Source organism: Abramis brama (genome assembly GCF_963993115.1).
Source record: "Abramis brama genome assembly, chromosome: 7".
In the NCBI taxonomy this organism is placed as follows: Eukaryota; Metazoa; Chordata; class Actinopteri; order Cypriniformes; family Leuciscidae; genus Abramis; species Abramis brama.
The window spans coordinates 11905609-11919627 of record NC_139969.1 but is presented as its reverse complement, the minus strand read 5'-3'; the positions used below and the strand labels follow the sequence as shown (position 1 = coordinate 11919627).

The window sequence follows — 14019 nt, the reverse complement described above, 5'->3', positions numbered from 1 at the left end:
GGGTAAATTCAGCCTAAAAACAGGGGTTGAATGATTTGGTTCCACCTAAGTGTCCCCTTTGATTTATCATGGGCTTGGTGACCCCTTCATGACAATAAAAAGGAGGAACAATTCAAACAATAATGCTTATTTGTTAATTATGCAAACTTTCCCTGAATTGAGCTGGAATCTGGATGATGACACCACTGTTTTCTGCAGAGCTGCTTTATCTGATTCAACTTCATCTCATAATGATGAATAAGTACACTGAATAAGCACAATATTGTCTTCTGCTGAGTTGCTTTACAGCAGAATTTGAATTTGTCTCATATTTGAGGATGTTTGTGTCATTAATCATTATTATCCTGTTTATCCCACACTGCTTTGAAACAATCTATATAAAGCACTATTTAAATAAATGTGGAAATAAAGGATGTATAATTCAAAAAGACTTTATGCCTAGTTCAGCTGCAACTTTTTTAGAATTGACACGTCTGATTTTATAAAGCAACACAAGTCTCTCATTGTAAATATTTGATTCTCAATCATCTTGTCAGAGGAAATAAACATCTAGATTTTAATCCCTTTTGGGATTCACAAAGTTGCATTTTACATATTTATCTTGCATTACAAATTATCTAAATGCTTTCAGGCTGTTAGCAAAGATCGGAAACTTCAATTGGGAAGATTTTTTATTACCAGAATTCTACATCAAACAAAAGACTACTTGCATAGCATTTTGAGACACGGCTTCCAAGCCATAGGCGATTCTCATATTTGCCAAATCTTCCTGCTTACCCAGAATGAGAATTAAACAGCCTGCAGAGACAGCCTGCTGCTAAACAGCTCAATGCCACTGCCGGGTCAGATGCCAAAATACATGCTCTTTTTATCAATATCGGACATGATTGGACACCCTGGATCTGGCTATTACCACCCAAGCTTGAACTGACAAGGGCATGCTTGATATTTCAGCCGGATATTTATACATGCTTCCATTGGCCTTTCTTGGGGTAGAGCAACACACTCGGTGAAATTGTGGCAGAAATTGCATGCTCTAGCATCAAATTAAACTGTAGATCAAGTGTGACAAGTCGAAGTGTGCTTCTAAGGGGACAGGGAGCCCTGGGTGCTTTATGGGGTCAAGGTGGCTCCATTATGCATTAGCCCGTGGACAGAAAAGTAGGGCAAAGCCGCTCTCCTCTTGCCGCAGTGGCTGTTAACCTTTCCACTGGATCGCCCACCTTTTATCTCTGAGGGGGGCTGTAAAACCAGCAGCCTGCTGCAAAAGGGGTCTGCTCGTAAAAATCAATTACCCTGATTAAGAGGCGATTTGCAGAAGTCCTTCAAAGCCAACAATGTGATTCAGAACAGAGTTTAATATTCTGTAAAATTTCAGAGAACGATGTCAACTCTCGACACTAAATTCCTCAAGAAGTGCTATGGGGAAACACCCGATAAGCAGATTTCGAGGGGAATACCAATGGAGTCTGAAAGCTTTTCGAGGATGTGACATCATGTTTCCATGGCACTGACTTATGTTCCCCGGTGCTAAATTATATGTCTCACTTTTAAAAGTCAAGTAAGGACCTCCTGCATAAAAGGTTAAGTGGCCACATCAGTTCCAGATCATCCTCTTTGTGCATTCAAATCAAAGCTCAGAACCGAAGAACACTCGCAATGTAAATTACACCGGCAATTGATGACTAATGATTAGAGATCAGTACCGCTAAAACCTAATTTACTGTGACGAGTTTTAAACGAAGCCATTTGAGGTGATTTTGTGATACGATCGGGGCAGGAACCACTTTAGATGCTGAGAGGGAGGTGTCGCCTCCCTCAGTATTATTATTTAGCTATTATTATACACTCTAAAAATGCTGGGTTGTTTCAACCCATTTTTGGGTCAAATGTTGGCATGAATTACATTTTTAAACCCAACGGTTGGGTTTGGGTTAGGTTAGGGATGATGTAGTGTATTATTTGTTATTTAGCTAAAACTGTCACATGTATGTTCTGTTTTGGTTTAGTTCTAGAATCTAGAACAAAGGAACACATAATGATTGACAGGTAATTATTTAATCCCTTAGTTATCCTCTGTTCTTTGTCTCGTGTTGAAGTTATGTCCGTTGTGTTTTTGCATCGGCCTTCCTGGATTATTAAATACTGTTTATTGTTCATTCTGCATCATGCATTTCTCCTTTTTGGATTTACTATCGCAACGCCTGACTAAAACTAAAACCATAAAAATGGCTACTTGAACTAAAATAATCATTAACTGAAAATAGAATATTAAAAACTTATTTTATTTCAGTTGCCAAGGATGCATTTTTCATTTTCCTTTAAGTTGAAGCACTAAAATAACTAAATAAACTAAAACTTCCTCTTTGCAATATAAAAGAGAACACACACACACACACAAAAATGGAAAATAAAGTCGGGCGAGAACCCGACGTCAGATTGACGTCAACATCCAACGTCGGAGAGACGTTGGATTTTGGTTGGAACTGAAAGTCGAGTTGAACCCGACGTCATATTGACGTCAGAAACCGACGTCATGTTGACGTCAACATCCAAATCCAACGTGGATTTTGGTTGGAAATGAAAGTCGGGTTGACGTCAGAACCCGACTGATTAGGCTTTCCTGTAGATGTAATGTAAATGTGTACCTTGAAATTCAATGCAAGTCGATTTGGATAAAAGTGTCTGCCAAATGCATAAATGTAATGTAAATGTAGTTCGATTTTCATTTTCAACCACAATACAACGTTTGTCCAATGTTGGAGATTGACGTCAATCTGACGTTGGATTCTGACATCAACCTGATTTTCATTTTCAACGCTGGGTTTGGTCTTCTACAGTAAATGCCAATTTTGTCATTGTTTTGGAGCACACTAGCTTATAGATAACAGTAAGACTAACATATTCATACTAAAAGCCAAAAAACTTTTCATAGAGACTTTAAACAGGGCACTATTTGAGGAAACAGCCATTTGGGTGTCCGAAACCATTGTGGACGTTATTGAGTGCACTTATTAAATCTCACATTCAATCCCACTTCTGGAACTGTGTTCTAGAAATAAATTTGATATTGATATGAGGGTATGTGGCGATTTCAGACACAACCACTATCTGATTAATGTGAATATTATTACTAGATGTCATTTTTTTTTTTTTTTTCTTGTAGGATGTTACAATGGGGTCCTTAATTACATTAAGTAATGTGGAATTGTCAAGTTCACATAACTTAATTTTTTCAATTAAGCATTACGTTTATTTATTCCATAACTTTAAGGCAACGGGTTTACTTCATTTTTTAAGTGAACTGAACACTTTTTACAGTGAGGTAACTAAATTTAATTTGGGTGAACTATCCCTTTAAAAAAAACTTGGTCCACTCCAGTGCTGAATATCTGGATACATGCTTGGATAATTTTAGGCTCTTTTTGTTTTAATAAATTCAAAGAGCTGCTGAAGCCAGTGGTTAATTGTTGAGCTCAAAACAAAAGTATGTTGTTTGCCTTCATCGTCTAGGTTCAATATTATTGTGCAGAGCTAGAAACTTTCCTCATTCTTTTCCCAGCCACTTCATCTTCTCTTTATACTGTATTTGTAATACTGGAAATTCTTATTATATCCTGGAAGAACAATGGCCCGGGTGCAAGTGATTCTCGGCGTGGCTCTTGTCCAAGAGACACAGTGTGGCAATTCATTACCCCTGCAGAACTCAGAGGAGCCGGAGTGATTACCCCCATCCATTTCAGACAATAATGGCTGCTGATACGGTGCTTCTCCACCGTTCAATTCAACAGGACAAAGAAGCGTGTCTTGATATCCGTGCCAGGAGATATTTAGTAATTACCAGGGAGAGCGCTCTCGTCTGAGTCAGCTGCTTCTGTAGCGTAGCCGAGGCTTCAGCGCTGTGTGTGGTGAGATGCTGCCTGTCAGCTCTGTGTTTGAGTTTCAAAGGGTCATTCCCGCAGTGCATTTTCATTTCCATCTCTTTTGAGTTGGAGAAAATTGTCAATATATAAAAATGGAAATCATAGTAATTGTTTTTATTATATCAAAATTCCTTTCAAAAGTAAGATATTTCAGAATGTTTTTGAAAGTTTTATGCCCAACAGGCTGCATACAATACACTAAAAACAGTAATATTGTAAAAAATATTATTACAATTTAAAATAACTTCTCTATTTTTAAATATTTGTATACTTTTAAATATTTTTTATAAAATAATGACATTTTTTTCTATATAATATCTTTTCTAAATGTAGTTTGAATGAACGTTGCCAGTTTTGCCATGTCAAACAAGAAAAACTGGCATTTAATTAGAAAGAATATCTATATATTTAATTTCTTTAATTAAAAGATTTCAAACAAAATGTCTTCTTGTTATTGCTTCATAATAATTTTACAGGTTTTCATGGTCCTCAACATCACCTTCCATCCTGTGATATTTCTTTAACAAACACAACCTCCGATCTTAATGACATGATCCTCCAGGAAGTCAAATTTCTTCGAAGTATAAGCTATGGATTTTATGAAATGAATCTGAAAAAAATATGTTAGGCTACTACATGGGGGTTAATACAGTTGTAATCAAAATTATTCATATAAAATGTTTCAAGTGGTTTCCCCAATTTCAACTGAAAATGCAACTTTTAATGACTTCTGCAGTCTCAAAATGATTCAACCCCCTGAATAGAATAGAAGCACACCTGATGCAACTAATCAAAGGCTTCATTAGTTGCACCAGGTTTGCTTGAGCTAGAACACAATATAATATCTGAACTGGCTAGGTTTGTGGAGTGTTATGTTTGACTGCATGTTAGAAATATGGCTAAGTCAAAAGAATGGCCCAAAAAGTTAAGAGAAGACCTGGAAGATTCTACAGTCGATCACAGTCACCTGATTTGAACCCCATAGAAATCTCTCGTGGGATTTGAAGAAGGCGGTTATAGCACACAAACCTTTTTGAACTTTTGAATCTACTGAACTGGAGGCCATTGCTCATGAGGAATGTGCTAAGATTCCTCAGAAATGCTGCCAGAAGCAGGTGTCTGGTTATACATCTCGTTTTCAGCAGGTCATAACAGCAAAAGGGTGCTCTACTAAATACAAAAAATGCTTGCCATGAAGGGGTTGAATAATTTTGAGACTGCATAAGTCATTAAAAGTTGCATTTTCAGTTTTCAGAATTTGGGGAAACCACTTTCATTTGTTGTGTTGAGCTATTTACTTTTTACTATCAATTATTTTTGTTTGATTTGTTCAGTGCAAACAGCTGAAAGTCTGTAAAGTTTGTTAATAAACCTGATTTGCAGTGGGGGTTGAATAATTTGGATTACAACTGTATATTCCATTGAAGTGCATTATTATAACCACTTTTTCATTAATTTTCACAAACTGTCAAAGAAGAGTCAAATTGATTGTCTATATTAATGTCCACAGAAGTTAAAATTAAAATAATCCATAATATACCTAAATTGTGCTTGTGTGACACTTTCCCTGAGCACCTCCGTAATAAATGAAAATAAGACAGGAAGCATTGACATGTTTATATAAAAATGATTTTTTAATGGTGTATTTGACGATCCATTGTTGAAATGATGAGAAAAATACCCAGAGCAGATGAATTGGATGTGATGAATAAATGCACCCGCGAGCAGAGCTCAAGGATTCGCTAGTGCTGCTCTCGCACTCAACAAACACTCACATTCTTTCAAAAAGAGTTTGAGTCATTTTGCTAGACTCACATAAGGTCGGAAACGTACTCTACAGTAGTAGGTGAAGGCAAACGCATCTAACTTAATTTTAGATACTGCTGTGTTCTGAAAACAGTTTGAATGCAATCCATTCAAATGTGTGGCATTCTCAGAATTACCACAAGAGGTGCTATAGCATACACTGTTAGTCCGTTTTCTTTTTTTAGGTCAACTAACGTCAATGGCTGAGCAATAGTTTGAAGGGAATCTAGCTGAGCAAGTAAGTAAAAGTTAAACCATCTACATGTTTATACAGTAGCTAGTTACCTGAATAACACATCCATTTTAATGGCACAGATATTTAAAGGTGACTTTGTTACCCCAGGCTTTGAGTATTGAGATTTGTTACTGCCACTGTAGAGTATGTTTCTGACCTAATACTTGACAGTGATCAATTTTAAAGCACAACAATTCTCTACTCTGATTAGCTGTACGTCATTGAATTGAATTAAGACTTAGAAACATTTGGTCACCAAACTATTTTGCAATGAGACCAACATTTACTACAACCCACAGAGGGTTTCCATTAGGAGAGCATATCAGCTGAAGGGAATGACAGCATCACATCAATATATTAATAAAGGGCTTCATCATTCATGAGTTATGCAGATCGTTCATGATAAGACGTTTGTTCCTGTATAACATAACAACACTCTAGGTTTGATTAAATATGCAGTAGGTGAAGAGTAGTCTGTCTTTATGGTTACTGAGAAAATAAATTCCCATTGCAGAGCAGTAAGTAAAGTAAAATGTCCCTCATAACACCTTAAGAGTCAGTTAAACAGGAATGACACATTTCCAGTAGGGTAATTCTTCCTGATACCTTATTCGCACTCTGATGTTGTTGTGTGTAGTCATCAACTTAAAGGGACAGTTCGCCCAGAGAAATGACAATTCTGTCATTATTTACTCTCTCTGGTCGTTTCAAATCTGTATGACTTTCTTTCCTCAGTGGAACTTAAAAGGAGACGCTTTGCAGGATGTTCACGCTGCTCTTTTATGTACAATGAAAGTGAATGAGGACTGGAGCTGTCAAGCTCCAGAAGTGACAAAAAAACAGTCAATATGACTTAAGTGACTTGGAATACACTTGAATACTTTAAATATAGTGCACAAGTCTGTATGACTTACTTTATACTTTTCTGGTATTTTTTGTCCATTTTCCCTATTTATCTTCATTTGCATGGAAATGAGCAGCTTGAGCATTCTGCAAACATCTCGTTTTTGGGTCATACAGGTTGGGACTGAGTAAGTACTGACAGAATTGTCATTTCTCAGGGTGAACTATTCCTTTAACAACAAACAACTCAAAGTTAACAAATATATGCACAAGGGGAGACATGTGACATCATTCTTCTCCCCTTACTGGCAACAGCTTCAGTCCCTGAGGACCATGGCAAGAGATTGGTCATGAAACACAAACTTGCACACACTCACAAAGAAAAAAAGTAACACCCAAACATGCTTGCATACTCAAAACAGTCATCCTCAATAGAATGCTTAAAATCTCAAACACACACAGTCATCCTCCATCTACCCGCATACTAAATAATGAGTAGTCTCTGGGAATTGGGAATGGTGGTGACATTTATAAAGGCTGCGTTTGCTGCTTCTTCCTTCTGCTTGCGTTTCACGAGCTCTTTCTTTCGCATACACATACACACAAACTCTACGACGCTCCTGTTATTGACTGACATACAGGCATCATTATCGAGTCAATCGCATTTAGAGTGCACGACTTTGCTCGGAAACACAGAGCCTATCCTTACCAAGGGTAAAATAAGACACAGTTTCCTCTTTGGATCTCCACCAGTTTCCCAACTCGGCTACCAAGAAATGGCCTGGATTGGGTGCTGATGACAACCTAGAACCTAGACTTCTGTCTGACTGGACAAACGAAAGACCTCTCACATTCAGCAAGTTTATATTAGTACACTTAGCTCACAGGGATTTTCTCGTACAGTATGCTGAAAGCTTAAATAATGGCTATGGTCCACGTGTTGTCTGTCCGTCCAACGAAATTTGCAGCCGACGTGCAAATACACACAAAAAAGGACAATAGAACAGACCTCTTCAAGTCATCACTGATTATGAAAAGCTAATAAATTGCATCCAATAAGTGTTAGGCAGCTCTGTTGGTCTCAGTGCTGTGAGTTTTACCTCTTTGAGGGACGAAAATATCCCTTTTAAAAATAATTCAAAGAAATCAGACCATAATAAACTAAAAAATAAAGAGACAGACCGTTATCGTCACAAGGTCATGGCTGAAATGGCAGCAGACATTTAAGCAAATACCTCTATACAATTTCATTCGGTTCATTCTTTTAAAATCTGCAGTGAATATAATTTCGATAATTTTTATGTTTTTTCCTTCTGTGGGCGATTGCGCCCGTAGAAGTCTTCACCTCTTAGTTTTAAGTTCAGGCTCAGTGCTTTAAGTTAGTCAGTCACATTTCTGACCTGGCACGCAAAGTCTTTGCAGTGCCAGATGTCCTGCATTTGGAGTCCTCCCTCTCCGAGACGACCGAAGGATATCCTGGAGCACAACAGAAGGGGGGAGGGCCGTATTTGATGGTGGCGCTAAAGTTCTGTCTCTTTCTCGTTTGCCATTTTCCTCTCCCGCTTGATTGGACCTGGGGATCGCATTCTTTTCCTCCTCGTCAACCTGTATTTCCCGTCCCCCTCCCCCCAGCACTGCTACCAGCGGTTGATGATGTGATTCATGTAGTCCTCTGTGGGCAATCGGGACGCTTCGGACTCCGGCCCGTCATCCCTGAAATTAGGATCAGAGCTGGGCGTCCGACGAAAGGGGAAGAGGGCGGGCTGGTTCTTTAGGCGTTGCTCTCTTCGCTCCAGTTGTCGCTTGTACATGTAGCGCTGCTGAAAAAGATCCCTGGCGTAGTCATACAACTGCATGTCCAGGTCGTTCAGCTCCTCGATCCGCTGCACCGTGTCGTTGTCCAGGTCCACGCCAGCGGCCCGCGTGCTGTTGTACTGCATGAAGGGCCGGATGAACTTGAGGTGGAAGGTCCGTTCAAACAAGTACTGCGTTTTGCGCTGGTACTCAGTCAAGCCGAAGAAGGCCATGTCTCGCAGGTTCTTCTTGGCCGACTCGAGTAGCACCTGCGCACGCTTCTTCTCCGGGATGAAAGACATGTTGTAGCAGCCCACCAGGCTGAGGTCGGCTAGCATGCGCACCTGTCGGTTATTCGCCAGGTTGTACGGACAGTCCATGAACTGCTGTAACGTGCAGCCCGACCAGTCGGTGCCCTCGTAGCAGGGGGGCAGCTCCTCCGGCGTGGGGGTTCGCCCGTCACACATGTGCAGGGAAGTTTTCCACGTGGCCCCGCGCTGGACGTGTCTCCATTCGCTCAGGTAGCGAGACACGGGGTCCCGTAACAGGGTGATGTAGTAGAACTTCCTGTAGGATGAGAAGGGACGGAGAAATGATTAGGACACAAGTAAATAGGAAAATGCCTGAATCAAAACAAACTAAGTGCATATCTCAGATTACACTTGTGTCTACAATATTTTTCCGCCATTTAACATTTTCGGTAAAAAAATCTCCACCTATGCCATTTGTCCGATTTACACAATATTTTGTATTCATCCTCTAGAGACCCTCACAACAAAAAGTTTTCAAAAGAATTTTGATTTCGTCAAGTCGTTTCTAACACATTTTTGGGTGTGGTCTACATGGACTAATTGAACTATATCTTTTGAACGGGAAGTCTAAACTTAACAAAACTTGATACACATAGCCAATATAGCCATGTAGAAGTGCTAGCATGTCCTAACATGAACTTCCCCTACCCTGCCATTTTTTTTTGTCTTGTTCTTGAAGCCATTAACCATATACCTCAGATGATTGCTTTTTTCACGATTTCTGTTTCATGCAGACTTTGATGCCCAGTGGTCATGAAACAAATTGGTACATACCTGTAGGTCGCCTATACAATGGCGAATTTACAATGTCGACTGTCAAATTTTGTGAGAATTGACCACAAGAGGGCACTTTAAAGGTGCCTTATGTAAAAATTTAGGTAAAAATATCCAAAAAATGAGCTACATGCATCAAAAGAATGAGAAGAAATAAGGGCGATGATGTCATTAAAAAAATGTCAAGTTATAGTGCTGCAGAGATATCAACCTCAATTAGCATTAGCATTAATAGCCACGGCCCGACAGGTGTCGTAATACCAGTTTCGGCCATGGGAGGCGGTATGCCGGCAACATAACCACCAGCCAAACATGCAATACACGAATAACTCGCACGGCTTGTGGGCGTACTTGAACCTGATGTCAATCGTGTGGAAAGTAGCCTACTGCCCACTACTACATTCAAATAAAATATGATAAAAAAGGAACAGAACCAGAGTAAACATTGGCACTGCTTTCCATCGCTGGAGACAACTAATGGACATGAAAAAAATGAGGTTTGACTTCGAACTTGCAACATTTCGTTTGGATTGGTAAGTAAGATGCTGTTAGTATTTCGTTAGAAGTTTGTTTTATATGTTTGTGTAGATTTTCGGGAAGTTATAACATAGAAATGTATCGAAGGCTGTTCGATAAACGTATATAACGTTCATAAATACAGTATTGTAATATAGTACACATAGCACAATCTCTATTGCTCTTTTTTTCTTGCCAACTACGTGACCTATATTATGTTTATTAAATGGCTTTCCTGAGGTAAATCTGACATAATTGTTCTCCAGCTGTGTTATTGACCTCTTCACGATGATAAAAAACACTGATTGGTCGATATTATGTATGAGGAATACATTTTGGTAAGTTGTAGCCTAACGTTACTGTATCTTTCAGTGTTCGTGATTTTTTTACTATTAGCTAGTAGAGATGATCGGTTCACATGCGCTAGGGATCTGTCGTGTAACATTTACAAGCGCCAAAACGGTATTTAATTGACAGAATCTGAGAGCTGAGATTTTTTTATATCATAACTAACCTGCTCTGTCTAGTCTGTCGGTCTCCGTGTCCTCTTTGCTTCGCGATTTTTCTGTGCGTGAGAAAATTGATGTGTGGGGTGAGAGCGTGTGAAAAGTGTTTGCGTGTGTCTCACGGTGAATGCGTGAGAGTTGGAAGCTCTGGTTATGTTGGCGCTAGCTTGGTCAACATCAGCGAATGCTGTCTGTCAAATTAATGTAATTCAAACTAACAATAAAAATGTAATATGAACAAAACGAATATGAACATATTCACTGGTAAAGGTGAAGGGGAGTAGCTTGAAGATATTCATACTCTAGAGTAGACCAACTCACTTTCTGGAGGTATACTGCCCCCATCTGGTATGGAATGTGGAGTATGAATTTATTTATTTTTACATAAGGCACCTTTAATGAATATCTTAATGTTTCTGCTTATATGCCAGTTACCTTATAGATCAGGAACTTCCTCAAAAAAAAAAGGTAGTTTTTGGGAAACAACTATACTACAAAACAATTACTGCCGAAAATTGCTGTAAGCAATGTTCCAGTTATTTAAATATTTGTTACTTATCAAGTGCTTAAAAACTACAAGTCAAATAATTGTTTAGGCAGCCCACCAACTAGTCAACTTTGAACATCCCTAAAACGAAATTATTTCGATTTAACAGATGGGATGGAATACTGTGTGAAGACTGTGTCTTAAACATTTTCTGCACATTACATTTTTTTATGGGTTTTATTGACTCATTAAAACGCAAGCAGTGTGTAAAATTTTTTCTCATAAACTGGAACTATAGCTAGCTACATTATTCACATCATAAATATCTGTATTGCAGTAAAGGACCAACAGCAGCCACATGGTAATATTTTACTGGTAGGTAAGAATTATAATTTCTCTCGCCTCCAGCATAAAAATAATTTTGACGCGTGTGAACACAACTGGTCATAAAGGGGAAATGAACTGTAGAGCTCTTGATATGCTTCAGTGAGACTTCATAATGCATATGAAAAAGAGCATAACTTGTCCCACAACACCTTTCTTCCATTCTGAATCTGCACTCCAACACCAAATTAGTGAATTCTTGGATGCGTCCCTCTTGTGCACTTGAGTGTACGTGGTGCAGAATGAATCAGACATTAGTGTAGTGAACGGCGGAGACTTATTTATTTTAACAGCTCTGGTAGAGATGCATGAATTTATTCATCTGTGAAAGACAGGGCTGGAGACGGCAACAAGTCAACCAAACGCTTGCACATTATGCACAACATTGACCCTGAGGGTAAATAAACAGAAAATTTGCCACATTCTCTCTCTTAATCAGTATATTCAACATGTTTGCTAGTAAAAACGTCTTTACATCCTAAAAATAACATATATTTACCTAAGAAAAAACATTCTGCTGAGCGTGTACAGTGATGACCCAGTCGGTAAATGCAAAGACGCACACACACACACACACACACACACACACACACACACACACACACACACACACACACACACACACACACACACACACACACACACACACACACACACACACACACACACACACACACACACACACACACACACAAAACATGAAGTAACAAATATTTACCTAAGAAAATTACTATAAGATACTGAAATAATACTTAAATTCAAAATTTGCAGTTGAGCCTTAGGTTTTTAATGTAGAAAAACTCTCTCATTCAAATTCCTTTTCTTTCTCTTTATGTTTTTCGGTAAAAACATGCTTAAAGAAAGATATATTTACCTGAGAAGCAAAACTGACATAGGATGTCAAAAGAATAGTCTAAGCTATCAGTTAGTATTACTATTCATATTAATGGCAGTTCAGCTGCTGCATGACATCTACTAGCAAATCGTATATATAATAAAATGTAAAATTGAAATGCATCTTAGATTTCGGTTCTTCAGTATTTAAAGCAACTTTTGAATGTTTGTCAGTTGTCAGTGGCGAAGGATACATTTTCCCTGCAAAATGGAGGCTAAAGGGCTATGCTACTTAACAAGCCAAACGTTGCAAATGTTGACTCCTAGGTACATTTTTTGTCTTTTCTTTTTTTTTTGTCAGCATTTTTGTCAGAGTAAAATCTTCACATTTACAGTATAAACACATTCTCTCACTACAGTCTGGCACTTATGACTTGCACCCACACGCGAGGACACTCACACACACACAGTCCAAATTCTGCTAAAAGATTCAGTGTATATTCTCTCACACAGAGTTCAATATTCTACAGTGTGTCGAAGCCAGTGTTAAACACCTCCATCACACTCAATCTCACTCTTTCTTTGTGAACATCACTCTATTCTCATTCTGTTATCTTTCCGCTCTCCCTGTGTGATGTCTCTTCATTCACACGTCTGTCCCTGACAGATGATAGAGTTGGACAAACACAAAAAGGACCAAAAAAAGGAAGCAGACAGCATTAAAAGACTGGACAGGTTTTCTTTTAGGAAACAGGATATAACAGAAAGAAAAATATGCAATATAAAAATATAGTATATTTTATAAATATTCATAATATAATGAAAATATATGTACATTATATATATATATATATATATATATATATATATATATATATATATACAGTGCTATGCATAAGTTTAGACACCCATGCTAAAGTTGACTAAAAAGAAGAATAAAAAATCATCTTTTGGAAATTGAACTTAATGCCTTAATTTAAAAAATTTGGAAAAATCCAACCTTTAAGGACACCAATTTTCTTTGTGAATGAATAATGTATCGTAAAAAAATAAATGCTAACTGAAATAAAACCATGCCAATCTCTAGGTATGGTGAAGGTTATGTGATGATGTGGGGCTATTTTAATTCCAAAGGCCAAGGGAACTTTATCAGGATGCATAGTATCCTGGATCCATGAAGTAACTGGCCTTTATAAATAAAAATCTGCCTGCCTCTATGGGAATTTAACATAGGGGTGTCCAAACTTATGCACCCTTTATTTTAAGGAACATTTATTTATTTACGATACATTATTCATTCACAAAGAAAATTGGTGTCCTTAAAGGTTGGATTTTTCCTAATTTTTTAAATTAAGGCATTAAGTCCAATTTCTAAAAGATGATATATATATATATATATATATATATATATATATATATATATATATATATATAATACATTGTAAAAGTGATATATACATTGTTGCATCCCTATTTGTTTTCAAATCAAATTATAATGAGCAAGTGTCAGTAAATGAAAGCTACACAAAGAAGCAAATAAAATAGAAATTAAAAGTTTTAATCTGCATGCTAACTTATAAAAGGGCCAACAGGCATAAGTTGGTGT

General features: G+C 37.9%; 1 protein-coding gene across 1 annotated transcript in view; it reads right to left on the bottom strand.

Moving 5' to 3' along the window:
- Nucleotides 1-5534: 5534 nt before the first annotated feature.
- hs6st1a (heparan sulfate 6-O-sulfotransferase 1a) overlaps nucleotides 5535-14019 on the bottom strand; it is a 127243-nt gene continuing 118758 nt past the window's right edge. The window contains exon 2 of the mRNA XM_084119426.1: nucleotides 5535-9168. Within this exon, the coding sequence (XP_083975552.1) occupies nucleotides 8445-9168 (724 nt within the window). The 3' untranslated portion in view covers nucleotides 5535-8444. The remainder of the gene's footprint in view (nucleotides 9169-14019) is intronic.